The 14,994-nt window shown below is 56.6% G+C and overlaps 6 protein-coding genes across 6 annotated transcripts; 4 read left to right on the forward strand and 2 right to left on the reverse strand.

The window, feature by feature from the left end:
• Positions 1 to 856: 856 nt before the first annotated feature.
• LTR77_003746 (uncharacterized protein) lies at positions 857 to 1,771 on the forward strand (the record flags this gene model as incomplete). Its single annotated transcript, XM_064801001.1, has 1 exon — positions 857 to 1,771. The coding sequence occupies one exon, from the start codon at positions 857 to 859 to the stop codon at positions 1,769 to 1,771; it is 915 nt and encodes a 304-aa protein (XP_064660952.1).
• Positions 1,772 to 4,049: 2,278 nt separating this feature from the next.
• LTR77_003747 (uncharacterized protein) lies at positions 4,050 to 5,484 on the forward strand (the record flags this gene model as incomplete). Its single annotated transcript, XM_064801002.1, has 4 exons — positions 4,050 to 4,281; positions 4,457 to 4,534; positions 4,588 to 4,704; positions 4,754 to 5,484. 4 exons carry the CDS (start codon positions 4,050 to 4,052, stop codon positions 5,482 to 5,484), a joined length of 1,158 nt encoding a protein of 385 aa, XP_064660953.1.
• Positions 5,485 to 6,315: 831 nt separating this feature from the next.
• Positions 6,316 to 6,753, reverse strand: VMA21 (vacuolar ATPase assembly integral membrane protein vma21; the record flags this gene model as incomplete). Its single annotated transcript, XM_064801003.1, has 3 exons — positions 6,316 to 6,452; positions 6,511 to 6,602; positions 6,656 to 6,753. 3 exons carry the CDS (start codon positions 6,751 to 6,753, stop codon positions 6,316 to 6,318), a joined length of 327 nt encoding a protein of 108 aa, XP_064660954.1.
• A 425-nt stretch (positions 6,754 to 7,178) lies between these two features.
• Positions 7,179 to 10,883, forward strand: FUN30 (DNA-dependent ATPase fun30; the record flags this gene model as incomplete). Its single annotated transcript, XM_064801004.1, has 1 exon — positions 7,179 to 10,883. One exon carries the CDS (start codon positions 7,179 to 7,181, stop codon positions 10,881 to 10,883), a length of 3,705 nt encoding a protein of 1,234 aa, XP_064660955.1.
• A 348-nt stretch (positions 10,884 to 11,231) lies between these two features.
• On the forward strand, positions 11,232 to 13,002 carry ALD6 (aldehyde dehydrogenase (NADP(+)) ald6; the record flags this gene model as incomplete). The annotated part of the gene is made up of 2 exons (XM_064801005.1): positions 11,232 to 12,527; positions 12,586 to 13,002. 2 exons carry the CDS (start codon positions 11,232 to 11,234, stop codon positions 13,000 to 13,002), a joined length of 1,713 nt encoding a protein of 570 aa, XP_064660956.1.
• Positions 13,003 to 13,267: 265 nt separating this feature from the next.
• On the reverse strand, positions 13,268 to 14,464 carry LTR77_003751 (uncharacterized protein; the record flags this gene model as incomplete). Its single annotated transcript, XM_064801006.1, has 2 exons — positions 13,268 to 14,077; positions 14,171 to 14,464. 2 exons carry the CDS (start codon positions 14,462 to 14,464, stop codon positions 13,268 to 13,270), a joined length of 1,104 nt encoding a protein of 367 aa, XP_064660957.1.
• Between the last annotated feature and the right edge of the window lie 530 nt (positions 14,465 to 14,994).

Here is a 14,994-nt window from a genome sequence, read left to right on the forward strand (position 1 = left end):
GCAACCCATCACATCCCTGTCCCACTCCAGTCCAGACGCCGACAGAGTTCTCTCACGCCAACCATTCACAGGCCAAAGCGCTGCTCAACTCCAGACGCCACCCTGCGTTTCACTTTTTCCTCCTGGAGATCCAGGCACATTTTCCAGCGAAACGACTGGCTCGCCCACATCCTCTAGCCCTCGGCAAGGTAAAGCGCTCCCTCTCTAGCTCCTCCCACCATCTGCAAGTCAAAACCTAGGGGTGGGTCTGATCCGTCGGCCGCTTCGCTCGCTCGCAGAATCTGGCGCGTGCGTGCAGGACACCACCACCACCATACTCTTCTCTTTCTTCCTTTCTCTCGTCTGAGCCTTGAGTGTCGCAGAAGCGCCGCAACCCACCATCCTTTTCGCTCGCTACCCTCGTCCTTCGTTCGTCTCACACACTCACTATCATTACATACTGTTCTCGCAGGAGCGCTTGAAGCGTGAAAGCGGGATTTTCGTTCTCTGAGATACTGAATATCACACGATCTTTTACTTGCGAGACGAGCGGGCAGATCATTTACTATTACTACGTTCTTTGCGAAGAGATTTTTTGAGAGTTGCGCTCACGGTAGCTGCACGACTGGACTGAGTTTGGATTGAAAAGACGACGGAAAAGACGCGACTGCGACAGGTAAACTTTGGTTGAGAGAACCGCAAGTCTGGTGACTTTGCGCGCACGTGGGAAAAGGTTCCAGCAAACATCTCGAACCTCACGACTCGTGCGGAGTGCGCTTGTGATCGATCGAACAATCACAACAGAGCTGGTGATATACCTTGCTTCGGCACCACCACCACACACGGACCACTGCCCTCCGACGAAAGAAACACCACCATGTCCTTCAGCCGCGCCTTCAGCACCCGGCGCAAGCAGCCCGAGATGGAGATCTCAGCACCCATGTTCATCGGCCGCGCCGCCAGCCACCGCGGCGGCAAGCCCGTCCTGCGCACCCAGATCTCCTCCCCCATGACCCTCCTCTCCACCTCCAACCAGCACATCCACCACGCCCAGCACATCAGCGGCACCTCGCCCATCGAGATCCGGCACGTTTCCTCCGGCTCGACGTCCAGCTCGAGCGAGGAGAGCGACGCGCGCAGCGGCAGCAGCATCCACTCCCACGACACGCAGACGGACGCCTCGTCGGTCGATAACTCGCCCGTGAGTCCGGAGGCAGAGCACAATCACCTGAGCTGCTACTTCAAACCGGCCGTCGACACCACGCACAGCCGCAGCCCCAGCGCCCTGACAGCCTCCACGCGCCCGTCGATGGAAACGCCCCGCCTCCCCGCCCGCGCCCCCTCGCACTCCAAACGCGCACACGAAGGCGTGCACCGCAAGCGCTCGATCCAGCGCATGCTCTCCCCGCCTCCGTCCCGCCACAGCGAGCGCAGCTCGCACGCGGAGCAGACAACCTACCGCTCCTCAACCGACATGTTCCTCCCACACACCCCGTCCCGGCCCTCTTTCTCCGCTGTCGAAGCGCCGAAATCCCCCAACCTGAACCAGAATCCCTTCGGCGCCGAACTCGCGCAGCTCGACGAAGTGGCCGAGGAGTTCGGGCAGACGGTGCGACGGGCGGAGCGCGACGCCGATGAGGTTTGGATGGAGACGCGGGGGTTGGGGAAGTTTGACGCGGATGAGTATGGGTGGGAGATTAAGACGCTGTTGTGGGATTGCTTTGGGGTGGGTGAGTATGACGAGGTGGTTGTGGAGGAGGGGGAGGGGGAGGGGTTTGGTGGGTTTTTTTAGGAAAAGGCCTATTGCGGTTGGGTGGTCGTGGATTGGGATGGAGCAATCGAATGCCTACGCCTTGACTACTGCTCGTGGCTGAGGTGTTGGCGTTGCAGATCACGACACAGCCTGCTCAACGGGACTGCTGCTACGTGTGAGAAAAGAGGCAACTAGGAGTTGGGCAGACATGAGAATATGCTGCCGTCCACTCATTTATCTTATGGCTTGATGATGACCTTGATGCTTTGGGAATTTCTCTCTTGGATCACAGATTGGCGTTGGGAAGATTGGGCTCTTGGGGGGAAGAGTGAATAGGTCTCGTATTGCTATCAGTCATTTTTATAAGATCGTGTCTCTTGTCTTCCGTTCATAACTTCGCCTTCCCATATCAGAGCTGGCTGCTCTAGAGTCTACGCGCTGCGCAGGGTAGGATACTTCTGCTTCTGTTCGACTCGCGGTCCTGCTTTTGAGCGATGGTGTTCCATGCCCTGTTCTACCTCGATCAATGGGGTTCGAACAAACAGAGGACGGCTCTTGCTCGCCCGTGCTTGAGTCCACACATCAATCGGAATCTTGCGTCTCGCGGTCTTGAATACAGGTTGTCGTGTAGCTCCGCTCCGTTCTGGCTTGTCTGTAGATATGAACAAAACCGACAAGAGATTGCTATGTCCAGGTCGTGATGCTGGTATCTGGTGCTGGTGTTCGTGGATTCATATCGTATTCAAGTCAGATAAACTATTGATCAGTTGACATCATTACTGCTGTCCTGGATTCTTCAAGGCGACAGATGGTGTAAGCGGGTTCATTGGGTCGAACAGGCAGAGCCGCCTGTTGTAGCCATGTCGACTCTGACAGGGGAATGGGATGTGGACCTGAAGTCCGAAGGTCTCGAGCAGCTAGTGGACATGTACTCTGTGGACCTCATCCTCGACCCGTTGTACAGACAGCGAATTAATAGGACTTTGCGTGAATGAGGCAGTTGCATGTGGCCATTGAGACGCACATCTAACTTCCCCTTTGTGCTTCGCGGATGGCTCTTCTCAGTCGAAGAGTACAACCCCTCCTTGATGGACGACTGAGAAGACAGCACACCTCCTCCTGGATGGATGGATTGAGCATCATATTTGTCGCCGTTGGTCTCGTCGAATGTCTCGTGTTTGACGCTTTGAAACTACGGATGTTTGGGCGTTGACATGTCTTGTTGGAGAGGAGATACATGTACTTGTTGTGTGGGATTTACTTCGCGGGGATACCTTATGCTCATCAGATATTATATTTTGGCCACGCTCGTTCACGCTTCCTGATCTGCCTAATCTGCTCTCCTCCACTAGCCACAGCGCGGTCGCGAGTCCGACAACCACATGCTACTCCATTTCTAAAAGCGGATTCGTGTTTCAGATCCGGGCGACGATGGTGGTGGCGTCAGGCATCTCAACACCGATTGCATTCAACCTCTTGCGGTTTGCACTGAAGGGATAAGAACGCAATGCGAGGTCATCGTGTATATAGATAGCTGGGACGCAAGAATGTCGCAGGCCGTTTACTTACGCACAGTGAAACGTCGAGAACGTAGAGGGCACGAGCTGACTCTAATCGTCATCGCTCCAACCTAAGGAGGTACCCCTGTCGTCGCCCGTCCGTGTCCGCCATCCCTGCGCGAGGGGTCTCGGGGTCTGGCTGGCCTCGTCGATCGTTTGAGATTCGTATCTTCACAGTCAGCGGTGACGAGTAGGCTGACGAGGCAGCGACAATGCCCAAAGTACATGTACCTGCCAACTGTATTAGGCCTGACCAAGATATCGCATTGTAAGACTCCGAAAGGCTTCTTCACCTGCAGCAGACAGGCAAGGACAGGCAGCGGAGGCTCTCAGCAAATCCAACCAGTCGTGTGTCCAGCCACCACAAGCTCGCCACGGAACTGCAGAACCCCCAAACTTTGCTTCTCGTTTACGTTGAGCTGGCGCGGCCTCAAACCCTCCCTCACTCTCTCGTGCAGCATCGTTACCTTAGCATCCGTCCATTCCTTCTCCCCAACTATTACTCGCACATCTCCCTCAAACTCCACCGTCATTCCGACCACGCAAAAGCAACTTCCACTCGCTCCCGCCCGTCTCAACGCCCGTCGACCCTGCAGCGCCCGCGCCCCGATAGCACGCTCCACCTTCACCACCTTATCGCCATCGATCGGTCAAACCATAGCGCAACACTCCCCGAGGCGGATCCCCGTCTGCTGGCCTCGAATCAACCGGCGCACTTTCCGATCGGACAATTATCTCTACAGAACCCTACGAGCATCATGAGCATGGACCAGACCCAACACCCACCGCCACAAGCCAACTCGCCGGGCAGCCGCCCACGCGCACAGTCCCGGGGGCTATCGTTTGCTAGCAACAGGAGCGGCGGCTCGGACGGTAACAAGCTGAAGCCGGTGGAGTCGCCCAAGGACAAGGCCCGGCGAGATAGTTTCTGGAAGGGCGAGGGCTCCAAGTCCAACCCCAACGCCGCCATCAATGAGGTGCAGCCTGGTGGTACGTTTCTTGTCTTGACTTCACTTCATCACTTCATCCACTTTCTCCGCGACTCCGGGGTTTTGCTTTCAATCTAGACTGAGACCCTCTTCTTTTCCCACACTTGTGCTGTTCGAGATGGATGCGCCTATGGACGTCAATAGCACGCCTCAAGCTGATCCGACCTTGATTCCAGAGGCCAATTTGAGTGAGCAGTCGACGCTGTTGAGTCTGAGGGACCACCAGCACCGAGATGCCTACGGCAATGCCATTGGTGAGTCTGCCCCTCTCATTGTGGGTTGTTCTACTCTAACCATCGATGTACAGCCGACCCGGACCTGTCAAATCCAACTCGACCACGGTTAGAACGACCGCTGGACACCATCAGATCGTTCGAAAGGGCCATTGATGAAGGCTACAAGCGACGATCGACGTTCAAGCCAGGTAGGCAGCAGCATTCTTCCATCAAAATGTCGATACTGACTCCATACAGAAGCCGAACCCTTCGACCAGCACAACCAGTACGCAAGCCGAAGAAGCAGCTACTTTGGTGGTGAGTCTCCGCTCCCAAGCAAACGCTTCAACCGCATGAGCACCAACATCTCATCGCTCCAAGGCTACGATGCCGGCCCCAGCCCCTCCCGCTACGCCCCATCCCAACAAGGCGGCTACTACGGCTCGCCAACCCCCGGCTCCCAGCGCCAGCGCTACGGCAACCGCATGCAGTCCGACCCGCAGTTCTACAACCAATCCCGCCCGTACCCGCAGCAGCACGGCTACCACAACTCCCACGACACGGTCAACACGCACGGCTCCGATAGCACCGGCCCGTGGGCGAACAGCACCGATCCTAGCAGTGAGAACAGCTCGCTCGACCGCGTGAACGGAGTGAACTCGATGAGCAAAGGGCCGGCGGACATGCACGCGGCGTACAATCAGGGGCAGAATGGGTATAATGGTCCGATTATGGAGGAGCAGGGGCAGGGCGCGTATGGGGATTATCCGTATCAGAATGGGTATGGCCAGCAGCAGCAACAGCAGAACGGCATGGGCAGAGGGCAGAGGGAGCGGAACAATACCGCGCCGTCGCAGCAGCCGAGACCTATGCAGTTGAATTCCGGCCCGCCGCCGCCTAGTCATGGGTTGCCGCCGGCTAGCAGGCCAGAACCGGAGAAACGCAAGAGCTGGCTTTCCCGAAAGTTTAGCAAAGGGAGGAAGGATTAGAGGTCTGCGCTGCTGAGGCGCGGGATGTAGTTGTGATCGGAGGAAGGGTTGTGCATACGACGATTTTCTGTAATGCCTAATGGCTGAGGGAGGTATGGTCGTTTTGAAGAGGCAGAAGAGGAGGTGCTGCACGTGTCTGTGAGAAAGGGTGGCAATGACTTGATGATGGGAAAAGCTCTGGGTAATCATGACGGCGCAGCATGGGGACTCGTAGACATGGGGTTTTGGTCGCATTTGAAGTGGTGCCCGCTGAGTTGACTAGGCCCTTTGAGGAACGGTTTGAGATGGCCTGGGTCGCGTAGCGGGAGTAATTGTAATCGTTTCACTGCTCGAGTCTCGACTACTACTTCGTTCTTCCACGGCGTAATGTGATCGGTTCGCAAGGGGTAGATGAGGCGATAGGAGGGTTCTCCGATATCAAGAGTACGTGTAGCTGCGTTCGGCGATTGTATGTCTTCGCTATGAATGTCCGCTTTCGTTTCGTTTGCTTGTAGGAGCGATTGCCATCAACACCACGCTGGCGCTGGGCGAGATGGCAGGGTTCATGCCAATCGCTGGAGTAGACGATATGAAACAGGCCAGGATTGACATAGGCCAATGGCTCGACAGTCTTTCTGTACTTTTGCAGGGAGATTCGTCGACGGCGATGCCTTCGGTTTCGCTTTGACGTGGAACATGGTCTCCATTTCAGCTCCGCCCAGGACTCGCATATTGATATTTTCGACCCAGTCGAAAGCTCTATCCGTCTCGACGCGGGAAAATTGCTTTGGATAGAAGGATTTTGGACATGCGTTTGTTGCTAATACATAGGCATACCACCACAGGTACAGGCTACCGCGACTTCTTCTTCTCCTCCGCCTCGTCTGCCTCCCGCTCCGACTTGTCGTCCTGAAATGCGACAATGACATAGCCGATCAACACGACATTCGCGACAATCGCCGCCGTCGCCCCGGCCCAGGTTGAATTGCCTATTTGCTTCTGTTAGCCCGCCGCGAAACCACGTGGGGGGGATTGGAGAGGAAGGACCTTTGAAGACGGCGTTGACGGTCATGAAGTAGCTGCCGATCGGCAGGACGATCATTGCGGCGGTGAAGGCGAGGAGTTTGGCTATTACTGAGCTATGTACATCGTTAGATGGTGGAAGATTCGCTGTATGGGATGCAGGGCTTACGAGGGCACGGCTGGGGAGATGTTGGATTTGGGTTCGAGTTTGGAGTCATCTTGGTCGAGGTGCGTCTTCTCGCTCGCGTTGATTCTTCTGGTGGCCATGTTTGCCTATAATCGAGTGAGTCGCATTGTTGGTGGTGGATGAGTGGTCGTCGGTTGATCTGAGGCTGTCTCGCAACAAGCTTTCGAAGATCGCGCTAGTTGAACCTTAAGACTGAGGCGAAGTCACTTCACGGTCCAGCTGTTTCGAGGTTGAGGTGGAATATCTTCATTCACCTTGACGTGTATACGACTGGGCGGCTGTTTTCCTGCTTTCTTTCCTGTCACCATTGTTGGCTCACCGTCGCTTCGATTGTGACTCCTCCTTCCGGCAAACTCACTACAACGCGCCGCAACCGCCGACCCGCAATCCTCGCTGTGAGGTCAGGTCGTCCAACCTTGACGCTTCACCTTCGTTGTTCACCTCCGCTGTTCACATTCGCCTGTCCGACTTTCGCACTTGCAACAACGCGCTTTCACCTGTCGACATGGCAGACAGCGACCCAATCTCAGATACCACGCCAAACAAGAGGAGGAAGCTGAACAATGTGAAGAGCTTCGATTCGCAGGAAGACAGCGGAGACGAGTTCACTGTCGACGACTTCGAGACTGCTGCCACGTTGCCGCTGCCTCCGACCCAGCGCAAGCAGCTCGACTACACAAAGGATCAATTGCACGCCAACAGGCACTTGTATTCCCCCTCTTCATCCGCCGCCGGTCGCGCCTCATCGCCTTCGCAAACTTTTGCAACGCAACAAACGCAGCCATGGCACCGCACGCAACCCACACAACCCCTCACGCGCCCTACGCAAACGCAAACCCTCGCGAATACACCACGCCACACCCCTGATGTGCTCGTCGGTCGCTCCTCGCCCACCCAACAATCACCAACCCCACAGAAGCCGCCGCCTGAGCCGATCAGGAAGGTGACCTTCTCCAGACCCAATGGCCTTCTGGCAAGCGCAATGGCGCCTCCAGGCACCGCCTTCCGCCGTCCACCCGGGATCCAAGCGAAGCCCACCCCAACCACGATCGAGAGCGACAGTGACGACGACATCGATCCCCCTCGCGAGCCCTTCTCGGATGACTCGGACGATGCGACGCAAGGGATGCGGTCCAACTTGAAGCCGAGTAAGCTCACGAAAGGCGGACGTGGGCTGGATTCGACGCCGAATAGGGTGGAGAAAGTTGTGAAAGAGTCGCCGCATCAACCGGCTCCTGCTGCTACTGGCACGTTCAGCAGTCTGATGAAGGAGTTTGCGTTTGATAGCTCAAGCTCTTCCAAGCCTGCGGACGACATGATCAGTGCGTATGCTGGTTCGTCTCGTCAGCCGAGACCAGCGCCGCAGCCGAAGCGTATGAATGCTGTATCCTACAAAACGTTGGATGATGTACCGGACTATGTGCTACGGGACAAGGTCAGGAAGATTCAGACTGTGTTCCAGTACGAGAGTGTCCAGCGTTGTATCGATGCGCTTGGACGGAACAAAGGACGTGTGGACGATGCGCAGGCTTGGTTGACGGAGCAAGCGGAGCAGGATGCGCCTGGTGAAGACGATGACACCGATCAGCTGGCCTCGACCACTCCTGTTGCCCGACGAGGTGTTGCGGTGCCGGTTGCTAGGATGCAGTCGTCGCAGCCAATTCGACCGGCGGCGAAGCAGCAGATTAAGGCTCCGGTGCAGACGATTGCGGAGAAGTATGCGACACAAGCGGCTGCTAGGAAACCGTCGCAGGTGGAGGTGGAGGAAGATGAACCGCCCAAGCCAAGGAGGCGGCTGCAGCAGGGTCGGAGGAAACGGTCACCATCACCAGAGCTGCCGTCCTCGCCGCCAGTCAAGGAAGCGGCAAGGTCGAGGGCCAGGCAGACTGTGGTCATCTCGGATGACGAGGAGGATGATTCTGGAATCGTCGAAGACGAGCCGGAGGTCGAGGAGAGCAGTCACGACCAGAGGTTGCTGAAGTTCTTCAATGAATGCTCGGTGCAGAATCTAGCGGATCTCTCTGCACAGCCCGAAGCCACAGCTCAGCTTCTGATCGACAAGCGTCCCTTCGCCAGCCTGGACGAGATTCGGATGGTCTCAAATGTGCCCACGGAGACCAAGGGTGGCAAGAAGTCTCGCGCAAAGCCGGTTGGCGACAAGATCGTCGACACCTGCAGCGAAGTCTGGACCAGCTACGACGCGATCGACGAACTGGTGAAGCAGTGCGAGGACCTTGCCAACCCCATCCAGCTTGCCCTCAAGGGCTGGGGCGTGAGCACTACCGACACTGGCGAGCTGCAGCTCATGAACGTTCCGAGCGAAGCGCACGACTCTGGTGTTGGCACTCCCGCGAGCTCTTGTCCTTCCGACGATGCTGCGCCGCGCTCGACCAAGGACAAGCGTAAGGGCCAGTTCTTGGGTCAGCCGTCGAACATGAACTCGCAGGCTGTGATGAAAGACTACCAGCTTGTGGGCTTGAACTGGCTGAATCTTTTGTGGTCGAAGAAGGTCTCGTGTATCCTGGCCGACGACATGGGGCTGGGGAAGACGTGTCAGGTCATCTCTTTCTTGGCGCACCTTCAGCAGCAGGAGGTGCAGGGCATCGCGTTGGTCATTGTCCCAGGATCCACGCTTGAGAACTGGCTTCGGGAGTTCCAGTACTTCGCTCCGACGCTCCGAGTGCAGCCATACTACGGCAGCCAGGCTGAGAGAGCACAGCTTCAGGCGGACATCGAGAGGGACTTCAATGAGATTGATGTCGTTGTCACGACCTACGAAATGGCGGTCAACAAGTACGACAACAGATTCCTGCGCAAGCAGTTGGAGCCAATGGTCTGCGTGTATGATGAGGCACACAACTTGCGCAATACGAAGTCCAACCGCTACGAACAGCTGATGAAGTTCACTCCTGACTTCCGCGTCCTGCTCACCGGCACGCCGTTGCAGAATAACTTGAGGGAGTTGATTGCGATTCTGGCTTTCATAATGCCCGAGATGTTCACGGCGAAGAAGGACGAGCTGGACTACATCTTCCAGCACAAGGCTACCACGAAGGATCCGACGGAGAATGCTGCGCTGCTCTCAACACAGCGCATTGCGAAGGCAAGGTCTATTATTACGCCTTTTATCCTGCGCCGCAAGAAGCACCAGGTTCTGGATCTGCCCACCAAGCTCTCTCGCGTGGAGCGTTGCGAGATGACCCCTACCCAAGCGAATCACTACGCGGACCTGTTCGAGCGAGCACAGCAGTTTTACAGTGACAAGGCGAATACCAATGCCAAGGGAAGCGCGAAGCAGAGCTCGAACATCCTGATGGACCTCCGCAAGGCCGCCATGCACCCACTGTTGGCAAGGCGCTTGTACGATGACAAGAAGATCGAGCGAATCACCGACCTGTGCCTGAAGCACAAGGAGTTCGGTGACTCTAGAAGGGACCTGGTTGAGGCCTACTTGCTTGGCACGTCCCCGAACGGCCTGAAAGGTGGTGACTTTGCGCTTCACTCTTTCTGCGCGAAAACGCCTTACTTGAACAAATTCGCGCTCAAGAAGAAGCAGTGGATGGACTCGGGCAAGGTCGAGGAGTTCCAGAAGCTCATCACGAAGTTTGAGCAGAACGGCGACCGTGTGCTCGTCTTCTCGCAGTTCACCACTATGATGGATATCCTGGAGGCGGTGCTGGAGACGATCGGCATCAAGTTCATGCGTCTGGACGGCTCGACGAACATGCAGGAGCGGCAGTCGATGCTCGACACCTTCACCAACGACGACTCCATCACGGTCTTCATGCTCTCGACCCGAGCGGGCGGCGCGGGCATCAATCTGGCCGCTGCGAATAAGGTCATCATCTTTGACTCGGGCTTCAACCCGCAAGACGACATCCAAGCCGAGAACCGCGCGCATCGTGTCGGACAGACGAGGGAGGTGGAGGTCATTCGGCTTGTCACGCTCGACACGATTGAGGAGCAGATTCATGCGCTTGGGGAGTCGAAGCTGGCGCTCGATGCGAGGGTGGCGGGTGAGGGTGCTGTGGCGGAGGATGGGGCGAAGGCGGAGAAGGCGGGGGAGCAGATGGTGGAGAAGATGTTCTTGGATGGGATGAATGGGGAGAAGGAGGGGGATGGCAGGGATAAGGCCGACTTGAAGGATGCTTTCAAGGTTGGGCTTGAGGGTGCTGGGGTAAGGGTTGCGTCGAAGCAGGCGCAGTTTTGATGGACAGATGTTGTTGAAGGGGATGTAAGAGGCAGTTAGCACAGTGTTGGTCGTATGTACCTCTAGCCATCATTGAAGACGGCGATATTTCCACAACCATTCTCATGTTGATGTCTTCTCCACAGCCGGCACGTGACATTTGCAGCTCTCCAACAGCGACCTCGGCCGCCGGGCGTGGGGAAGCTGTTTTCCGAACGACTTCGACTCTTCCGTCTTCGAGCTTGTAGCAGAGCAACGGGTTGTTACGGTTGGAAGTACCTGTACTGTACTATAGCCTCATCTTGGACGCAGAGGTGTAGCTGCGACGAATCTCACTCTTCCTCTTCCCTCACTCTTCAACCGCCAACCATGGCATACCGACGAGCTCTCTCCACCCGAGCCCTGCAGAGCCTCACCCGCCAACCTCTCACCACCACCCGAAGAATGGCTCCCCTCGCCAACTACGCCAACCAAGCCGCCGTCCGCCGCATCCACGCCACCTCCTCCCACCTCCAAGCCGCCACCACCACCGCCGCCTCCTCCCCCTCCTCCTACCCCACCTCCCACGACCAGATCGGCCAGCCCCTCGACACGCAAAACTTCTTCGACAACCAGTTCCGCCCCTCCCAGACCTCGCAATGGATCGACCTCTACGACCCCGCGACCAACAACCTCGTCACCCGCGTCCCGCAGTCGACCGACGAGGAGATGAAGCAGGCGGTCGCGAGCGCGCAGAAGGCTTTTCCGGCCTGGAAGGCTACGACGGTGCTGGCGAGGCAGCAGATCATGTTTAAATATGTTGCTTTGATTCGGGAGAACTGGGATCGGTTGGCTGCGAGCATTACTTTAGAGCAGGGCAAGACGTTCGCGGATGCGAAGGGGGATGTGCTGCGTGGACTGCAGGTTGCCGAGACGAGCTGTGGGATCACGACGGATATTCCGGGCGAGGTGTTGGAGGTGGCGAAGGATATGGAGACGAGGAGCTATCGCGAGCCACTGGGTGTGGTGGCGGCGATTTGCCCGTTCAATTTCCCGGCCATGATTCCGCTGTGGACGATTCCGATCGCGACGGTGACGGGGAATACGTGCATCATTAAGCCGTCGGAGCGGGATCCAGGGGCTTGTATGATTCTGGCCGAGTTGGCGGAGAAGGCTGGGTTCCCGCCGGGTGTGGTTAATATTATTCATGGTTCTGCGAGGGCTGTGGATTTTATTCTCGACGAGCCGGCGATCAAGGCGATTAGCTTTGTGGGCAGCAACAAGGCGGGTGAGTATATCTACAAGCGCGCTTCGGAGAACGGGAAGAGGTGTCAGGCGAACTTGGGCGCAAAGAACCATGCTGCTGTGCTGCCGGACTGCAACAAGAATCACGCTTTGAACGCGATTGCGGGTGCTGCGTTCGGTGCTGCGGGACAGCGGTGCATGGCGTTGTCTACGCTGGTGTTTGTGGGCGAGACGAAGGACTGGGCGCCGGAGATTGCAGAGCGCGCGAAGGACTTGAAGATGGACGGTGGGTTCGAGCAGGGCGCTGATCTGGGACCGGTCATCAGCCCGCAGGCGCGGGAGAGGATTGAGAGCTTGATTGCGTCGGCGGAGAAGGAGGGCGCGACGATTGTGATGGATGGGCGGGGCCAAAAGCCGGAGAAGTATCCTAATGGCAACTGGGTGAGTTTTTACCACCCCCTTCAGCTTACGAATGTTAATATACTGACGATGATACCAGATCGGCCCGACCATCATCGCCAACGTGAAGAAAGACATGACCTGCTACCGCGAAGAGATCTTCGGCCCCGTCCTCGTCTGCCTCAACGTCGATACGCTCGACGAGGCCATCGAGCTCATCAACGCCAACGAGTATGGTAACGGCACCGCCATCTTCACCTCGTCCGGCGCCACGGCCACCAGATTCCAGAAGGAGATCGAAGCCGGACAGGTGGGGATTAACGTCCCGATCCCGGTGCCGTTGCCCATGTTCAGTTTCACGGGGAATAAGAAGTCAGTTGCTGGGGGTGGGGCGAATACTTTCTATGGGAAGCCTGGGATTCAGTTTTATACGCAGCAGAAGACTGTGACGAGTTTCTGGAAGGCGGAGGATGCGGTTAGTACGCGGGCGAAGGTGAATATGCCGACGCAGTCGTAGGGTGAGAGCGAGGAGGGAGGGAGGGCAATGTGTATAAGTTGGTACGCCTTGGCAAAATTGTAAATTCTTCACGCTTGCTCAGATGTTGTGGAAGGCTTTCAGCTTGACGAGACCATCGAGACGAACTGCTGCGTCTGTCAGCAAAAACAAAATCCTCTGCGATATGTGGCTCAGATCATGTTCAAAGTCAGCATCGTAGCACCGCTGTGATGTGCCGCGATAATCCTCCTGGTTCCGTGCAAATCTCATATTCCCCGTACTCACCCTAATCCTCCTCGTCATCCCAGCCGTCGCCGTCCCTGTCATCGTCTGTATCCCATTCTTCATCCTCAACATCACACTCTTCCCCATAGTCGCCATCCTCCCGTAGATCCTCGCCTTGCACGGCACCCTGAAGATGCAACATGATCGCGTTGATCTCTCGAGCATCTCCCTCCTTCGCAGCTGGCATCAAGTAGTCATGCCACACCATGCGCACCAGCAACCAGGTGACGCCGTCGGCTTTTAAATCCTGGGCAGCTTCCGCAATCGCCTTCTGTCTCTCTTCCCCCTCGAACTTGACGTCTGGTGTAATGTCCGGGAAGATGTGGCTTGAAGTGTAGTCTGGCGTCCTGTTCATGTTCCAGTAGAAGAACTGCATCCCTTGTCGGAACTTCTTGTTGACGTAAGGCCCGATCAAGCCCGGAAACACTCCGCTCGCGATCGGGCGGAGCATTGAGAGGGAGACGAGCGAGGCCATGGTCGAGACGACGTTCTTATTGATCCAGTGCTCCTGGGCTTTCTTCGAGAGTGCCGCCTCCGTGAGCGTGAATGTCAATTGACTGGGCAGATGTGGAATTTCCGGCGGGATCTCGTTGGCAGGAAGTTGGTCTGGATCTCTCCAAGAGACCAAGAGTTGGTCGTGCAAGAGCCAGATGAAGACGTCCCACCATTCCGAGCTCGTGCTTGGCTGGTGCTGTAGCGAGCGTAGGTTCACCCGCAAGCATTCCGCTGCTATTGATACCAGCTCTGGCTTCTTGAATTTCCATTGCCCGTAGGCGCTGCAGAGCTGTTCATAGACCTCGCGTCCCTTCTGCTGTTCTTGAGTCGGCCATCCTACACGCGCGCTTTGCTGACTGTGTCTGTCGCCTTAGTCCAGCAAGCCAGAGGGGAATCGATGATGGCGTACCAGCTCAGCTTCAAGCTTGCTTATCTGCTTGTCCGGCGTGTTGACTTCCTCCGCAGCCTGAAGCATCACGGCGGACTCCTTCCTCGCACGTAGCTCCTCAAGCAGGGCGTCCATATCCACATACTCGTCCGGCGTGAGTTCCAGCTCACCGGCACTCGCAGGTTCACGCCACTGCTGTGGTCTCACTTTGTAGACGATGGTGCCTTCCTCGTCCAGCATGGCCCACACCTCTGCAATTTCATCGTGTACTGCCTTCTTGGTGAGCACGAACGAGTCGTTCCCGATGGTGAACATTTGTTCGGTCTGCTTCCCCCGGTGGAATGGCGCATCGCCGATCTGTGCCTCGTTAGCACTTGTCGACGCGAGAATGCACCCATGACTTACGGTTTGCCGACGACTTTGTGGGACTGCCAGCGGCCCCCTCTAGTCCCGTCTTTGGTCTCGTCCATCTGCTCGCCTTAGTTAGTACAGGAGGCCCGGTAAGAATGAGTCGCTCCTGCATATCTCTGCTAGTGCCAAACTTTCGCGTGGAAGTGCTTGTGCTGGGTTCGTGGTTGTGCTTGTGAGGTGAAGCACGAGCTGCTCTTCGCGAACGCCTTGGGACCTCAGTAGAGCATCTGCAGGGACACTACAGTTGTAAGATGGAATTGGGGATGAGTTTCGAACGAGGTCAGTGAAGAGGAAAGAGTAAAGAACTGTCCTTGTCGGTGAGGCTTGAACTGCTGCGAGCATGTGAAGCTTGAAGTCAACAGTTAAAACTCACCTACATTCGTAACAGGCCAGTGGAGATCCTGGAAATGTAGCTTTAACTCGTATATATCGAT

The sequence above is a fragment of the Saxophila tyrrhenica genome, assembly GCF_035928015.1.
Source record: "Saxophila tyrrhenica strain CCFEE 5935 chromosome Unknown scaffold_5, whole genome shotgun sequence".
Lineage (NCBI taxonomy): Eukaryota > Fungi > Ascomycota > Dothideomycetes > Mycosphaerellales > Extremaceae > Saxophila > Saxophila tyrrhenica.